This window comes from Canis lupus, chromosome 20 (genome assembly GCF_003254725.2).
Source record: "Canis lupus dingo isolate Sandy chromosome 20, ASM325472v2, whole genome shotgun sequence".
Taxonomy (NCBI): domain Eukaryota; kingdom Metazoa; phylum Chordata; class Mammalia; order Carnivora; family Canidae; genus Canis; species Canis lupus.
The window spans coordinates 4,840,558-4,858,095 of record NC_064262.1 but is presented as its reverse complement, the minus strand read 5'-3'; the positions used below and the strand labels follow the sequence as shown (position 1 = coordinate 4,858,095).

General features: G+C 53.0%; 1 protein-coding gene across 8 annotated transcripts in view; it reads left to right on the top strand.

Annotated features, from left to right (window-relative positions):
* GRIP2 (glutamate receptor interacting protein 2) overlaps positions 1 to 17,538 on the top strand; it is a 97,253-nt gene that overhangs the window by 53,569 nt on the left and 26,146 nt on the right. For 6 of the 8 annotated variants that reach the window (XM_025448995.3, XM_025448985.3, XM_049097844.1 and 3 more), the window contains exons 2-8: positions 12,203 to 12,283; positions 12,515 to 12,650; positions 13,476 to 13,621; positions 14,296 to 14,382; positions 15,143 to 15,218; positions 16,430 to 16,575; positions 17,341 to 17,488. In XM_025448995.3, coding sequence (XP_025304780.1) covers positions 12,203 to 12,283; positions 12,515 to 12,650; positions 13,476 to 13,621; positions 14,296 to 14,382; positions 15,143 to 15,218; positions 16,430 to 16,575; positions 17,341 to 17,488 — 820 coding nt within the window. Of the gene's footprint in view, positions 1 to 1,035; positions 1,148 to 4,579; positions 4,858 to 12,202; positions 12,284 to 12,514; positions 12,651 to 13,475; positions 13,622 to 14,295; positions 14,383 to 15,142; positions 15,219 to 16,429; positions 16,576 to 17,340; positions 17,489 to 17,538 lie in introns of those variants that run through there. The other 2 variants (XM_025448979.3, XM_035702790.2) reach the window with 2 other exon arrangements.

Here is a 17,538-nt window from a genome sequence, read left to right as displayed (position 1 = left end):
AGCACCCTTGGGAAGTGGGCTCCTTCCCTCCTAGAAAGAGCACCTGGTCCCTAACCACAGTGCTGCACAATTTCATTTACTGCAGGACACAGAACAGATTGCAGCCCCATTTGTTCCCATGTGCCCAAAAACTCCATGGGAGCCAGGACCTCACCTGTCTTACCCTCTGCTGCATTCAGCAGGATGCAACATGTAGTTAGGTGTACAGGCTGTTGACACCCTGTGTCACTCTCACCCACCCTTCTCCCCAGCACTTATGCAGCGTCTGGCCCTTGGTGCCCACACACATTGGTGGGATGGAGAGTACAAGCAGCTGGAGAGCTGGAGGAGGGGTCTTGTGTGTCCATCAGGGTTGTCAGGGTCAGTCCCGAGCTGGCATGGAGGAATGTAGGCTTGGGCAGGGCTGAGGCCCAGCTGGGGCTGGAGTTGTGACCAGCTGCCCCTGCCCATCAAGCCCAAGGCAGGCAGATCCTCTGCCCATCTTGCTCGGTCTTCCCCAAGGCTGGGGGGATGCTCCAGGTGGCAGGCTCCTGGGCTCACCATCCCCATACCCCGCCTTACAGAAAAGTGGAAGAGCCCCAGGGGACTCTGAGCTAAGGGTTTCTAACGTGAGACCTGTAGACGCTCTCTGGTGCATGGCTGCACTTTATCTGGCTCATGTCCTGGCATTCTGTGTAAGATTCTCTCGGTATCTGTTACTTAAAAAAAAAGTTTAGAAGGCACTGTTCCTTTTTCTAGATGGAAAAACTGAGGCCCAGGGAGAGCAGTCACTTACCAAAGTCCCAGGGCAAGGTGGGAGGCAGGACTGGCCCTCCTGGGGTCTCTGTGCCGGGGACCCAGCGGGAGCCCCAGGTGCACCCTCTCCAGAGCTCCCCACCCAGGCTCAGACTGTGGGCATGGGGGTGGGGACGCTGTGGAACTTCCCAGAGCCAGCCGAACAGCAGCTGTGTCCCCTTTAAGCAGAGAGCCGCCCGCTGCAGTGGGTGGACTCGGTGCCCAGCCAGTGGGAGCCCCGAGCTCCCCTCCCACAGCCCCTCCCGGGGAGGGAGAGCTGAGCAGCGTGGCTCCCGAGGGAGTTGGTGGGCAGCCGGGGAGACAATAGCAGACATGCTGTGTGGGCTCAGCCGGGAGACCCCTGGAGAGGCGGGTAAGTCGTGGGGACCCGGAGGCAGGAACCCTCTGGAACCGCTGCTCCCAGGGGGAGACCGGGACGGCCACTCCCCAGAGACCCAGAGCCTGGAGACAGTGCAGGGCTGGGACACCTGGCCCCAGGGGCCTGGGGCGGCACGAGAGGACTGTCCTTGTGACCCTGGCCTCCGTCCTGCAGCTGGGGACCCAGGCCACGAGGCTGTGCGCTGTCTCGACGGCAGGGGCAGCAGGTGGACCCGGGGTTCTGGAGGGCGGCGCTCAGCCCCTCAGAGTGTCCCAGGGAGGTGCGTCCTGCCCGGCCTAGGCATGAGCTGCTGGGAGGGAGCTCCCTGCCCCGAGATGGGAGAGCCAAGGCCAAGCTCAGGGCCGTGTGGAGGGAGTTCCTGGAGCAGGGGACAGAAGCCCTGGGAATGCAGTGGCGCAGGTGTCATCCCCTGTGAGAGGGGCTCTGGAGCAAACAGGGCTGCTCCATCCGTCTGTCTGGCTGCCTGTCTCTCCAGCCGCATCCTTCGGGGGCTGCCTTCCTCCCCTGCTCCCCCACCTCCCGCTTGTCAAGAGCCAGGAGCAGGGCGTCTTTTACTGGGAGCCCTGGGCTGCCCCTGTCAGTCCCTTCCCACACTCGACTTACTTCTGTTGGTAGCTCCTTGAAACAGTTCCAAGGGCAGGGGTGTGGTCCCGACGGACAGATGAGGAAACAGGCTCAGAGAGGGGTGGTGGCCCACCCAAGGCCCCACAGCTCCAGTGAGTGGCCAAGGCAGGACTGGCACCCCGATGACTTTTATAGTCCAGGAAACTTAGACTCTGACTCCTTACCATGGCCAGGGGCACAGACCGGGTCACCCCCAGGCCTCTAGATAATAACATGAATAATAACCGTAGCTGACAGCTGCTGAGATCTAACCTCATGCCAGGCTTTGTTCTAAGCTCTGTCTGTGTATTTTCTCATTTAATTTTTACAATACTGTGAGTTTGGTACTATTCTTCTCTCCATTTCACAGCTGGGAAAATTGAGGCATGGAGGTGTTAAGCGACTTGCCCAAGGCCACACAGCCAGAAGTAGCAAAGCTGGGATTTGACCCCATGTGGTCTGCCTCTGTTCCCTCCTGGGGACCACTCTATAACTGAGGCACTGCCTTCCTGGCCTGGGTATATCTGTCCTCTCTGACTTGAGGCCCAGGTGAGTGGGTGACCTTGTCCAGCAGTGGTCAGAGCCACAAGGGCAGTAGCGCCCTGGGGACCTTCCCCTGGAGCACTGCCAGGGAGGTGTTTTCCCTCACCCCATGGGCCTGTGGCCATGCTCACCTGGGCTCAGGCCTCAGCATTGCCTGCCTGGACCTTTGCTCCAGTCTCTTCCTCAGCCTTCTAGCCTCCACCCCACCTCCCCATACTGCCCTGGAAGGGAGCTTGCTAAAACTCAAATCTGATCACAGCTCCTTATCTTGGCATTCAAGGCCCTTCTTGATCTCCTTGGTTTTTTTTCTCTGTTGATTTACTTGACTTACTTGACCCCTACCCTCACCTCACCACTGTAGTCCTCACCCTAGTCTCCTCCTCAGGCCACAGAACCTCACGATTACACCTGCTACAGTTGATGTCAGCACGGGAGCTTTTTTTTTTTTGGAGAAGTCCAAAGGTGGAGCTTAGGCTCAGTGGGATCCAGGTACTCAGTTAACATCATTAGGATTCTGGGTTTCTGCTTTTCTTTAGGCAAGCTTCATTGTCAGGCAGACTCTTTCCTTTCCTTGAGGTGCCCAGAGAGCCCTATAACCTTTGAGCTTAAGGTCAACCAGGTCAGTCACGCCTAAGGAAAGAGAATCTGTTTCTTAGTTCACAGCAAACATCCCAGGGCCGCCTCTTGGTGGTCCAGCTTGGACCACACACTCACCCCCGACCAATCACTTGGCCTCTGATTGACCAGCCTGGCCCGGTCATGTGGCCTCCCAGGAGCAGGGGACAAGGATAGCCAACAGGTGACTACTCCATACACCCTCCGCATTTTGCAGGGAAAGTTGAGGCCCTGGGAAGTCAGGCCACTGGCAGAGCTCCTCAGTGAGAGCCAGGCTTGGGATAGGGGGTCTGTGGAACCCACTGCTTGGTGCCCTTTCTCTGGCCCCGGTGGACTCCTGCCTACATAGTCCAGTCTTGTTCACCACCCACTAACCCCAAGCCCCTGCGGAAAAGGATGTGACCAGGGTTGGGGGCACGGTGGACCTGAATACAGATTTTGGCCAGAAGCCCCACCTCCCCAGCCCCTCAGTGTTTACTCTGACTTCCTGCCACAAAGTTGTCTTTGTTCCCAGGGCCTACTGGGCCTCAGTGAGCACTGGCCACCCAGCCAGGGCCTAGGAGTGCCCAGGCAGGGTGTGTATGTCTGTTGTGGGAGTGGAGGGGGGGAGTCCTTCTGCTGTGGCCTGAGCCACCCACTCCTCTGAGGGGCTTTCACCATGCCTGCCTGGGTTGTCAAGCAGGCCAGACCTCCTACTCCACGGCAGGGGCTTTGGCCAAGGGGAAACCCCAGGCTCTCGGCCACAGAGGCCACAGTGTGGAACCAGGGAGGCCCAGCTGTGCATACTGGCTTTCTGCTCTTCCTGATTCTGTGACCTTCAAAAACTCATTCCAACTCTTTGGTTCCCATTCTCCTACTCTGTAAGTGGGAACCAAATTCCAGATGATTTACTGAACACTTACTGTATGCCATGCTTTCCATGCTGGGCACACCAGTGAACAGACAGACAAAACCCAGCTCTCTGGAGCTGAAATCCTAGTAGGCAGAGGTGGATAGTGAATGAGATTACTATGTTTTTTAAAAAGTGAGTTCTGTTAAATGGTGTTGAGTGCATGAAAAAAAGTAAAACACAGAAGGAGGGAATGAGAGGTGCTGGAGTTGGGTGGCAGGGAGCAGGCAACAGGCTGATTGGGGAAGACCTTCCTGAGAAGGTGACATTTCCACAAATTCCTGAAGGAGGTGAGGGAGGGAGTTTTGTGAATGACTGGGGAAGAGCATTCTGGGCAGAGGGAATAGCCAGTGCAAAGGCTATTCTGGGGTGGGCACAAGTCTGGTGTGTGGAACAGTGGGAAGACCAGGGAATTGGAGTGGAGCTGGTGAAGGGAAAAATATTAGGAGGTGAAGTCAGAGAGGCCAAGGGCCTGTCAATTGTGGTGAGAACTTTTGCTTTTATTCTTCACAGAGTGAATTGAATCTTTTCATTGCCCTAGAGAGCCCAGGCCCAGAAGAGGTAGAAGGCCAAAGCCTGACTTGAGCCTGCACCCTCATCTCCTATGGTGTCGGGGCCACTACAGCCCTATGGCCGTGGTAGGGATGTCAGCTTGAGTGTGGCTTCAGGGCAGGGCTGGGGGTCCTACACACCTCATGGAAAGGGGATTGTGGGGTGGGAAGCCTCTCCAGGTCATGCTTATGGCCCCTGGTACTCTGCTGTGCCCAGTCTCTGGGTGCTTGAGTCCTAACCTGGGGCCTCCTGGAGGCTGGCGCCCAGGTGCCACTCCATTGGGGTCTGTTAGCCTTGTTTTACAGGGAGAGCGTGCAGCCGAGGGGTAAGGTTGTGGCCTGCTGGGAGGCCAGAAAGACCTGGACCCCAGCCCTTTCTCAGCAGCTCACCAGCTGAATGACCTCTCTGGGCCTCAGTCTCCTCATCTGTCAAATGAGGAAGTCAGTGAGCCTCCATCCATGCTCTCAGGAGAGTTAAATGAGTAAGTGCATATAAAGTGTGGGCCTGGCGCTCCTTTTTTTATGTTCTTTTTTCTCAATCTTTGGCAGCAAGTGAATTGGGCATCTACTTTTTTAATCTCTTGGTATATTTCTTGGTATAAATCTCTTGGTATATTTCCCTTAAAAACGTGCATTGAACAGAAGGAGGGGTCATCCTGTTTGCCAAGTTGATCTTTCCCTGCTTCTCTTTCCATGGGAGGCTGGCCTCTGGGGAGACTTGTCAGCTGCGGGGGATCTGGGCTATCACTCCGAGGTCAGCTTGTACCCGATGTATCTCCATCCAGTTATTTGTCCTGGGCCAGCCTGCGACGGCTGCTGGGGCATTCTTCTGTGGGTAGTGCCCAAAGGAGCTGGGCTGCTGCCTGGATCAGAGTGGCTGAGTCTCCCCAGGACTGTCATGGGGTGGGTGGAGGAGGCTGGGAGGGGGCCCCATGGCTCTGCCACTTAGGAAGGAGCCATGTGATGCTCGGCAGTTCCCTTGACCTCTCTGTGCTTGTTTCCTCATGTATCACACGAAGATGATCATGGCACCCACCACATGGGAGTATTGTGAGGATAAAGTGGTAATCATCTTAAAGTTCATAGAACAGGGCTTGGGTTCAAATGTCGACCCTGCTCCTTACCACTGGAAGTCAGTTAACCTCTGTATGCCTCAGTTTCCCCCCTCTGTAAAATGGGAATAATGATCATAGCATCGCAGGAGGTAGTGAGGATTCAACGAGACAATGCCTACGAAGCACCTAGCACAATACCCAGCACTCAATAAGGAGTTGTTACCATTATTAATCTATGAAAACCTTTGTAACAAGGTCAGTGACAGGAGCAGGGGGAGAACTCCTGTGTTTCAGGGTTTCTCTGTACAGCCTATCATCTCACTGATTCCTCACACCAACCCAGGAGGTGGGCCCCGGCACCCACGCCAGCGCAGAGGAGAAGCCTGAGGCTCAGAGAGGAGGTGACTTGTCCCAGATCCCTCGCCGGTGGCAGCAGCAAGGTTTAGAATCAGAATCTGAAGTTGCCTAACTCCAAGGTCCACCCTTCCTTTAACACTGTACCAGCAATGCCGGCCGAGGTGGGAACAGCCGAGCTGGGACTAGCAGATCCCTTGGCGGGGTGCTGGGGCTGCGAGCAGCTGCCGCTCCTGAGAGTTGGCAGTGGGGCCCTGGGTGCAGTGGTGGGGCCTGGACCCAGGAGCCCCCATCTCCTCCTCCACGGGCCGGGCTGGCCCTGCTGGTGGCTGGCTGTGGTGCAGCCTCCTGCTCGCCTCCAGTGGGGCTGCAGGACATTCGTTTTCCCAGGAGCCCCCCTCGGATGCTGAACGCGCCCTCCTGGACCCGGCTCCGCCACGCGGAGTCTGCGGCCCCGCCCCCGCCCCCGCCCCCGCCCCCGCCCCAGGCCCCGCCCCGAGCCCCGCCCCCGCCGCGGCCCCGCCCTCTGCGCCCCTTTCTAGCTGAGGCGGGGTCCTGGCAAAGGCAGCCTGGCCGGGGGCAGACTTCCTTTTCCCTTTGTCAGAGCTCAATAGCTCCCTGGGGCCCCAGAGAGACGGGATAATGAAGGCAAATTAGCAAAGCTTTCAAGAGGAAGAAAATAAAAAAGAACAACCCCCCTTACCCACCCCCCCCACCCCTCCCCCCCGCGACCAGGTGTACACTCCGTTCCCTGCACTGCCGCGCTCCCTCCTGCTCCCCTGACTCGGCCGGGCCAGGCTGGCATCGCTGTGGAAATGCATTTCCCTCTGAAGCGAGTCCTTACAGGACGGATTGACTGAAAGCAAAAGCTCATAATTGCCCATTGCTGGAAGGAGGAGACGGAAAAAAAGAAACACGCGGATAAAAATATCCCTGTTTTTATGCACGTTTCCAGCTGAAAATTGGTGGGAAAGATGTTTTTGAAAAGCCTTCATCTCTAAGCATGTAATTACCAAGTCCCAGAACAAAAAGGAGACAGAGCAGGAGAGAGGGAGCAGGTTCTGCGAGGGAGGAGGACGGGTATCTGAACCCCCGTGAGGTTTTCTATAAATAAAATAATTCCCTCAAATTCTCAAGCCTGGGCTGGCTGGAGCGGGCAGTGGAGGGATACATCCCCATTCTATGGATGGAGAGATAGAGACTCAAGTTGCACAGCCAATTGGAAATTCTGGCCCCGCCTTGATTCTGGGTTTGAATGCTGCCTCAGTTTCCTGCCTCCCTGGGATGCTCATGAGAGTGGGCCACTGTTGCTGAACAAGCATCAGCAAACATTGTAGCTATTATATAAATATTCCTCATGGGTGCCTTCCTGAATATGGTAGGGGGGTCTTGGATATCTAGAAGCCTCTTATCTAGCAATTAGCTGTCCTGAGTGGCTTCAGTCTCCGGGAGAGATCATCAGAGTCACACACTAAAATGCACACGCCTTCTCTCGAGAAGAGTCTCTCAAGTCCCTATTTATTGCCCACTCACTCTTTGTCTGCACATGGTTGTGTGAATTTTGATTTGCAGCATAAAGTCAGGCCTGCCTGACAGCCAGGAAAAGAAATGCTTATAGCCTGAAGCCCAAAGCCCTTCAACAAAAAATTGTAGAAAGGAGGGTGTTGGGGTCACTCAGTGTTGAGATGAGCAGACCTGACACCTCTGACCCAAAGGAGGTAATTGCGGCCCAATTTGGCACTGTTTACTTCAGTGGAGCAAAATCTGAATGTTGGGGTGTAGAAAGGGAGGAGAGGCAGTGTAGAAGACAAACGTGGAGGATACCCCAGAGACACCCCTGGACATGGGTCCTCTCAGAGCCGACATCCTGAAGTCTTTGCTTCAGAATCCAGCGTTTGGGGATCTCACCATTCCTCAATCTAGGTTTCCAGATCTTTTGTTTTCAATTATCTGTGCTCCAAACCCTACCTGTAACCCACTGTTGTTTCATGCTCCATTCTTTGGGATCCTAGTGCTCTGAGTTTGGTGAACTTGACCACTGCTTTCTTGTCCTCTCCTTACAGGACAATCTCCCTCCTTCCCCCATCCCCAGGCTCAAACCTGGAGCCAGCAAGCTTACCTCTGGTTTTCCCAGGACAGCCCAGGAGAGAGGGATTTTCCAGTGGTAGAACCTTGTTTGCAGGGGATAGGGCAGGTTTTAATTCCAGAATGGCCCACATGAAATACCAGAGATATTCACTGTCACGTAGTTGATAGAACCCAGTCTTTTTAATTTTATTAGCTCAGAAACATCTTGTTGAATCTAAATGAAGTGCAAATTAGGGAGCCGTAATGGGAGGCATTATACTTAATGGTGTGTTGCCTGAATTGGTGGTGGCTGGTGTGAACAAGGGACCTGGGGGACGAGGGGAGGCCCAACTTCAGGGGCCCTGGAAATGATTCTGGGCTTAACTGCTGTCTGATTTGTTATTTACTACCTTCTGGCAAGCAAAGGCAGCCTAGCCTTGGTCTGGAGAAGCAGAGTGGTGGGGAAGCTGGGTAGTTTCTCAGTGGTTAGAGCTGCAGGTGGGGAAGGGTCTCACCTTCCTGAGATCTTGGCTGAGCCACGGCCCTGACCTTATGCTGAACCCAACCCAGTCCCAGCCTGAGCCCCACCCTGACCCTAGAGCAGTGATTTTCAATGGGGGGCAGTACTGCACCCCTGGGGGACACTTGACCATGTCTGGAGTCAATTTTGGTTGTCATGATGGGGTGAGCTGTTACTGTCATCTAGTGGTTAGAGGGCAGGGACGCTGCTAACCCTCTACAGTGCTGAAGAGAGCCTGCCCACCATGTGGAATTACCTAGGAAAAGAAAAAAAAACATGTCAGTAGTGCAGAGGTTGAGAAACCTGCTGTAGTTTGAACCCTATCCCTGATTCTGACTGAGCCCTGACCCTGACCTCAAGCTGAGCCCTAACCTTGACTCAGCCTGATGCCCCTCCACCACCACCACCACGCCCCCCAAACCGTAATCTGATCCTCTCCCTCATGAAAAGGACCTCGTTGGGATGGGATACTCAGCCTCTATCCCTTGCCAAGACTGATTCCTCTCCAACCCTGCTTCCTCATGCCTCCACAGAGAAGGGAAGACGGGTCCTATGAGTTAGGTCTTGTCATAGCCAAAGGCTTAGGGAGAGGAGTGGCGTTCCTCTCCCTAGTGGTGAATAGCTGAGCCAGGGTCTGCACTAATGTGGGGCTGCACCCTGAGCCCATCCTTTTAACATGGGGCCAGGCTGGAGCTGCAGGGATGAGGGCAGCAGGAGGGCTCTTCTTCAAGAGCAGGCAGGGGCTTGTGCAGGCTCAAGTGAGGCCTTAGGAAGCTGTGGAAGCCCATGGGGCATACCTGGTGCTGGGAGGGGTGGCCCCCTGGGGGCAGCACAGGAGAGCCTACCAGCCTGATGGTTTGTCACTTGTCTTTCCCAGCTCAGTCTGGTGCTGAGAAAGGACCTGGAGAAGGAGTGTGAAAAAAAAATAACCTGGTCTGGGAAAACTGGAAATGGAGTGGTGTGGGCAAGGGGCCTGTGGTCGGGTCCTGGCTTTTTGCAGAAGTTGCCTTTGCCAAGGACCTTGGTCCTCTGAATCACAAGTTTTCTCCTCTGCCAAGTGGAAGTGATGGTAGCACCTACCTCCTCCCAGGGCCACTGTGAGAAGCGAATGAGATATAAGGGGAGAGTGTGGTTGGTTGGTGCATGATGCATGAGCCCCCTTCCCCTCACCTGTCAAGGCATAGAGGAAAATCCAGAATATGCACAGTGCCTAAAACAAGGGGTTGCTGAGGGGAGACAGGGGCTCTGGCATTATCACAGAGCAGGTAACCTGAAACCTTCCAGCTTCAAAGTCCTTTGAGATGTACACATGAACTCACAGGAAATTAAGAGGGTGAGCTGGAGAGGAGATAAGCATGGTCTCAATAACCACTTCTATCAGTTTTGTACTGGTGTCTGGCCAGTGCAAAAAGGCAAATAAAGAAAAGGTTTGAGGTTTTGAAAGTAAGAAACAAAATTGTCATTTTTCACAGATGACAGAAAATCCCAAAGAAACTACAGATTAACTATTAATTAGAATTAATACCAGGGTTTTAAAGGTCAGAATACAAAATCAACTGTATTATTATATACCAGCAACAAATGATTAGAAAATTAAATTTGAAAAATTATCCAATTTACAATAGCATTAAAACACTTCAAATATCTAGGAATATATTTAATGAAAGATGGACAAGATCTTTGCCCATGAAAGGACTTCTATCCAGAATATATAAAAATTTGACATCAAGAAAACAACCCAACTTAAAAATGGACAAAAGCTCTGGATAGACACTTCAGCAAGGAAGATATATATGGATAGCAAAAAGAAGTTTACGACCTTAGTCATTAGCCAAGTGCACATTTGAAACTGCAGTAAGAGGGACGCCTGGCTAGCTCAGTCAGTGGAGTGTGTGACTCTTGATCTTGGGGTTGTGAGTTCTAGCCCCATGCTGGGTATAGAGTCTACTTAAAAAAAAAAAACAAAAAACAAATAAAAAAAAAAACACCTGGGTGGCTCCCTTAAGATTGAACATCTGCCTTCCACTCAGGGTGTGATGCTGGGGTCCTGGGATCAAGTCCTGTATAGGGCTCCCTGCCGGGGGCCTGCTTCTTCCCCTGCCTGGTCTCTGCCTCTCTCTGTGTGTCTCTCATGAATAAATAAAATTTTTTTTAAACAAATCTTTAAAAAACCATAATGAGAAACTTCTACATATCTATTAGAATGACTAAAATTTAAAAAAAGAAAAGAAAAACCCTAACGTTGCCAAATGCTGGGGAGAACATGAAGCAGCTGGATCCCTCTTACATTACTGGTGGACATACAAAATAGTGACCACTTTGAGAGCCAGTTTGGCAGTCTCTTAAAAAGTTAACCTCATCCTTACCATATGATCTAGCATCCTAGATCATAAATATCCTGATCCTAAATATCCTGTTCCTGGATATTTACCCAGGTGGAATGAAATGTTCTGTTCAAACAAAAACCTGTGTGCAGATACTTATTATGGCTTCCTGTGACATCACCCCAAACTGGAGAGAGTGGAAATGTCTTTCAACAGGTGAATGGCTAAGCAAACAGTACATCCCTGCAGTGGAACACCAGTCAGCAATAAAGAGAAACAGACTACTAATCCATGAAAAAACATGAGCGAATCTCAAATGGTGATGCTAAGTAAAAGATACTAGACGCCAAAGCCCACATACTGTATGATTCTATTTATATGGCATTCTAGGGAAACCAAAATGACATAAAAAACAGATCAGTGGTAGTTGGGGGCTGAGGGTGAGGCAGGGACTGGCTACAGAGAGGCAGCAAGAGACAATTTGGGAGGCGATGGAAATGTCCTAAATCTTGATTGTGGTGGTGGTCAGGACATATTTCCCAAAACCCAGAGAGAAGCACACCACAAATAATATTAATGTCTGTAAGATTTTTAAAAAATAGATGAAAATACAAGTTAGGACAATATACTAAAACACCACACATGCAGAGTACTGGGCCCCACCCTTAAAGTTTCTAATTTACCCCGTCCTAGGGGGGGCCCGAGAATTTGCCTTTCTGACAAGTGCCCAGGTACTGCTGGTCTAGGGACCATACTTTGAGAACCTCTGCGTTGCACTATTCTCTTTTCCTTACGTTTGAAACTTATGAAAATGGAAAGTCCCAAGGAATATCTATTAGGCATTTCATAAGAGAGGGGGAAGGAAACAACAGTTGAACAACTAATAGGAGAGTGTCTTCTAGAATTAAAGCTAAAGGAGACAGATGTATTTCTCGCTGCCCAGAATATCTGAGAATATGAATTGTAAAAGATAAAGCACAGTCCTCATGAAGAAGCATGGATTGGAGCCATTCAAGATTGAGTTTGCTCATGGTCGGCCCGGTCTCACATGTGCAGTGGTGCCTGTTTGTGAGAGAGCTGCCCGTCCCAGCAGATGTGCAAGCACAGGCCTGGGTGGTGGAGTCCACAGACCCTCATTCTAATCCAAATTGCACAACTTCCAGCTGTGTGGCCGTTGTGCTGCTGGGATCCTTGGCTCCTTTATCTGTACAGTGGAATAATATACATTGTGGAGATGGTTAACCACAGAATGTCTGAGAAGGTCCCTGTATGTAATTGGTGTTAGAAGAAGGTTTTTCAGCCCAAGAGCAGAGATGGAGCCTCCCTTGAGAGAAGAAGCCATGAGGATGCTCCAGCGGAGACCCAGGTGGAGCTGGGACCCAGGCTCCCAGGAAGGAGCCTCTTTTTCAGGCCACATCCTCAAAGGAGATGGTTCCCACGGCAGAAAGTGTTCTCCTGCCTAGAAACGAAAGTGGATCTCAGGGCTTTTTCTCTTTCTTGCCTGCAGACGATGGGCCTTACTCCAAAGGAGGCAAGGATGCAGGAGGGACCGATGTGGCCCTGGCATGCCGCAGACAGAGCATTCCAGGTAATGAGCCTCCTCTCCTTCCTTTTTGTCCATCCTGGAGGCACAGAGAGCTTGGAGTCGGGGTCAGATGGCATTGGCTGCCGCTAGCTCCCTCTGTGACCTTAGACTAGCCACTTAACTTGTGTATAAAGGAGATGATCTTACCCTGTTTACCAAGTGTTGGTCTACTTCTGTTGGGGGGCCCAGAATTGCCCCCTGCTGCCCGCTCACCGCCCCCCCATCTGTTGACAGAGGAGTTCCGCGGGGTCACCATGGTGGAGCTGAACAAAAAGGAAGGCAGCACACTGGGCCTGACCATCTCAGGCGGCACCGACAAGGATGGGAAGCCCAGGGTCTCCAACCTGAGACCGGGGGGGCTTGCTGCCAGGTGAGGAGCAGGCTTGGTGGGGCAGTAGGAGGGGGCAGGGGCCAGGGGAGAATGTGCCGGGGCTGTAGGCAAAGCAATCAGGCAGGTGTTTTTAGGAGCACCCAAGTGCTTCTCAGAGGGAAGCCTCTGTGGAGGCTGTGATTCTTCTCTTCCCCTTAACACAATGGGCTGAGTTGGCCACAGCATCCCACTCTTGCCAGCCCCTCCAGGCCTTTGCACGTGCAGTTACGGTCTCGAAAGGCATGTTCCTCACTGGCAGACTCCTATTCATCCCTCCACACTGCCTCTGGGAGGTCTCCGTCCCAGGGCGAGGCAGCTGCCCTGCTCTGCTCACATGGTCCTACGTGCCGCTTCTGGATGCGTCGTTCTAGATTTTCCTGTCATCTTACCTCTGTGGCTCCCTTGGACCACGAGTTCCATGAGACCTAGGGGTTAGCCTCTCTGGGCCTCTGGGCAGGTGCTGGTAAGTGTCCAGTTGAACAGAATGGAAGGCTGGTGGTGAGAAGCCAGGGTGAGTGCAGTAGGAAATAGCAAAGGGAGAGATGATCTGGCCATGCCGCAGGCTCCTCGGGGCTGGTTAGAGCCTTCATCAGGAGGGCAACACCCAGCAGGGGAAAATGCCGGGCCTGAGTGTCAGACAGGCCTAGGTTAGAATCTGTGCTCTCTTATTTACTCGCTTTGTGACACTGGACAATGTCTGACCTCTCTGAGGCACAGCTTCCCATCTGTAAAATGGGGACTCAGAGATCATAAGGATTCAACAGAAGAGTGGTGTGAATGCTGGCACCCATCGCCATGCATGTGCTCTGGCCTCCTTGCTCCCAGGAGTGACCTGCTGAACGTGGGCGACTATATTCGGTCAGTGAATGGGATCCATCTGACCAGGCTCCGCCATGATGAGATCATCACCCTGCTCAAGAATGTGGGCGAGCGCGTGGTGCTGGAGGTGGAGTATGAGCTGCCCCCGCCCGGTGGGTGCCCTTGGACGGGGATCTTTATCCACTGCCTTAGTTGTGGGTAGACACAGCTGTCTCCCCACCTGCACATGCCAGCTGGGGACCTTGGCGGGTGGGACCTGAAGATTGGCCACAAACATCTATGGCGTACCTAGAGACTTTGCCTGCAACTGCAGTATGCTGTCACCAAGAGGTGGCAGGGCCCTGTTTGTCACCCAGTGTCATGTTGTATGTTTAGTGTCCAGATGTTCTTCCTTGAGGGGAGCAAGTTTTGGGAATGTTGGCTAAAGAAATTGTTCCCTGCCCCACTGCTCTCTCCCCCCTACCAGCCTGCACTGAGTGCAGTGGCCTAGGGTTTAGCCTAGCTCTGAATTTTCAAAGTTGGTCTAAAGTCTTAAGATTTGAATAACTAGAATTCAACCTTGGCCTGAGCTCATAGCCATGGACAGTCTGAGCTCTGTCATGGTCTCTGTGTGAGCGTGGGCAGGCCTCTAAGTGGGGGATTAAGTACTGGGGAGGAGGGTCCTTTGAAGTCTTACTTCTACCTATAAATGGGCAGGGGTGGGGGAGTTTACCCTCCCTGTAATCTCTGTGACTGGTCACCCAGCTCTCCCAGAATGAGCTTTGGTGATGTCTGTGGCTTGGTGATGTGACTGAGGGACTCAAAGGAGCCCTCCATTTCTCCCCAGCCCCTGAGAACAACCCAGGGATCATCACAAAGACAGTGGACGTCTCCCTGTACAAGGAGGGCAATAGCTTTGGCTTTGTCCTCAGAGGTCAGTGTAAGAGTCGCACTTGGGGCCAAGGGGTTTGGGAAGGAGGCTAATGCTAATTACATGTGTGTTCTGATTTGCTTTAGTGAGATTATATGGATTTATGGATAGATAGATAATAGATAGATAGATAGATAGATAGATAGATAGATAGATAGATAGATAGATAGATTTTTGGTTCTGACTTTAAAGAACCCAGGACCAGGACGGGTTGGGTGGCTCAGTGGTTGAGCACCTGCCTTTGGCTCAGGTTGTGATCCTGGGTCCTGGGATCAAGTCCCGCATCAGGCTCCTTGCAGAGAGCCAGCTTCTCCCTCTGCCTGTGTCTCTGCCTCTCTCTCTGTGTCTCTCATGAATAAATAAATAAAATCTTAAAAAAAAAAAAAAAAAAGAGCCCAGGACCATTAAGTCAAATGTTAAATGGAAAAATTTCCCAAGCAATGAAGGGTACATGATTGCTGGGAGTGAGATTGAGAACAAAGTTTGGAGCTTCCTAGGAACCAGGGCAAGAAAGGGAAATAGGATGAGGTCATTGGATGGGAAGCAAACCATTTAAGAGAGAGGGGATTTCGATTATGTCCCTACTTTTTGTCCCATTCTGTGGGGATTTACAGTTGGTTATCTTATAAGAGGGCCTGTGAATAGCAAGGACAGGTCCTCCACAGATTTAATTAAGAGAGCCTCTTAGGGGCTGAGTCAGGGCCTCTAGGTATCAGGGAAAGAGTGGGTAGATGACTGCCACCTCTTGTTGAATTCTGTTCAGGGGGTGCCCATGAGGATATACACAAGACCCGCCCACTCGTCCTGACCTACGTCCGGCCTGGCGGCCCTGCTGATAGGTGAGCCTGAGCCAGAAGAAACCGAGCAGTCTTTCCCTGCCCTGACTACCCCCAGCTCCCTCTGTGAAGAAGGCAGACCAGAAGCCATTGTGCCCATTCTCCAGATGAGCAAACTGAGGCCCAGAGAGAGGACCCCCCTTGCCCCAGAGTCATTCTTGGTAGAGCCAGGCCTCAATCCCAAACAAGAGAGACCCTGAGCTCTTTCCTCCCTTATGTCCTACTGTCTCAGGGGTGGGGAGGGAAGCAAGCCTTGGCATTACATTGTTCTTTCCTTCCCTCGCTTTGGTACCCCCATTTGTGGAAGGGGTCTGATACTGCAGCTCCTGGGAGTTGCTGTGAGTGGTTTTGGGGCATGACGAGCAGCACTACCGTGGCCTCTGTAACGCAGCCTCTGGAGTCTTGGCTGTGCCCCCCTGCCCAGTGCTGCCTGGGCACAGCCCAGAAGGGTCAGGCGGGCAGGCCCAGGAGGAGAGAACGTGGGAGAGAAACATGTCCAGTTCCCAGCACCCGACCCCCTCACCTCCCCCATGGGAGATTCTTGGCCATTTTAAGAGAAGCCTGGAACAGCCTTGTCAGAAGTCTGAACCCGTTCTTGGGACAGGGCCCTGTGACGAGCTATTCATAGAACCTCCCAGAATAGCTTTGGCCACCTGTTGGAGCAAGCATTCCAGGGTGGGGATTTGACCCAAACTGAGGTGAACCCCCTGCTTGCTCAGGCCCTTCTCCCGGGGCCCCTGCCGAATTCCTTCCCCAGGTGCATTTGTCACCAGGCCAGAATCCCTGCTGAGAAAGCAGAGAGAGGGCAGTGAGAAGGGCCCTCAGGAGGCCTCCAGACCGCCCCACCCCCGACGCTGTGTGGCCCTGGCAGGGCTGGTGTCCTTTCTGGGCCCCGGCTGTCTCCTGTCTCCACAGGGCACCCCCGCTCAGACATCCTACGATTGAGCCGGTCCTATGACTTTATTAAGCACCAAGCAGAGTGGGCGATGTCCGAGCTGGCCCCAGCTGTCTTTACATGCCCACTTCATTTATTTAGCTGCTTACCCATAGACACCCTCATGCATTCCCTCACTCACTGTTCTGTCCCTTTCTCCGTCACTCACTGCTTGCCCCCATCTGTCCCCTGGGACATCACTGTTCTCAGCGGCTTCTCGGCAGGGCTGTGCCCAGTGCTTGCACGGAGCCAGCCTGGCTGACCAGGCCCTTCCCTGCAGGGAGGGCTCATTGAAGGTGGGCGACAGGCTGCTCAGTGTTGATGGGATCCCGCTGCACGGGGCCAGCCATGCCACTGCCCTGGCCACGCTGCGGCAGTGCAGCCACGAGGCACTCTTCCAGGTGGAGTACGATGTGGCCATCCCAGGTGAGCTGGGGGCCTGAACTAGGGTCGGGTCAGGAAGAGGGCCTGGGGTTGAGGGAGTGGGTAGTGGACACAGATCCTTACCACAGTAAAGGCCAGTCACACAGCCCCTCTGAGCCTCTCTGGACAATAAACACTTTTATCTTGTTGGAGGCCCTGGGTATCCAGGTAAGAACAATACAGACGAGGTGTCTGTTCTCATGGAGCTCACCTTCTGGTGGGCAGAGACAGACAGTAAGCAGAATAAAACCAATACAGAGGGTATGGGATGGCAGTAAGTGGTGCTAGAAAAAAAAAATCAGGGAGAGATGGGAAAGGCTGGAGGAGAGGAACGTGATCATGGCCCAACCAGGCTGGTTGCCGAGGAAGCATAGAAGAATCACATTCAGGAAATATGACCAAAGTATATTTGGTCTGATTTGCTGACACTTGGACACAGTGGCAGGGGTTGGGGTGGAGGTGAGAGCAGAAGGAGCTAGGTTTTGTTTTCAAGCCACTGGGTGGGTTCCTGGGGATGCCGTTTTCTGAGTGCAGAAAGGTGGTAATAATGAACTCGCAGCTAGGTGCCGGCAAACTGTAGGCTCCCCACAAATGTGAGCATGTTAGTGTCATCCAGCAGAGCCCTGGGGTCAGAGCCCCTCAGAGCTGAACCCCTCGGGTGCAGTAATCCCTCCCTAAGAGTGAAGATTACATGGAGATAGCAGACTGAGGCTGTGGAGGCAAGCTCAGTATTTGCATTTCAAACTCTTCTTGCCTTCTGCTTGCCAGATACGGTGGCCAATGCTTCAGGGCCCTTGATAGTGGAGATAACCAAGACGCCTGGGTCAGCTCTGGGGATCTCACTGAGCACTGGCTCCCACCGGAACAAGCCAGTCATCACCATTGACCGCATCAAGCCGGCCAGTGTGGTGGACAGGTGAGGCACAACTGGGTGCTGCCACCGTGGTGGGCAGGGATACAGGGGGG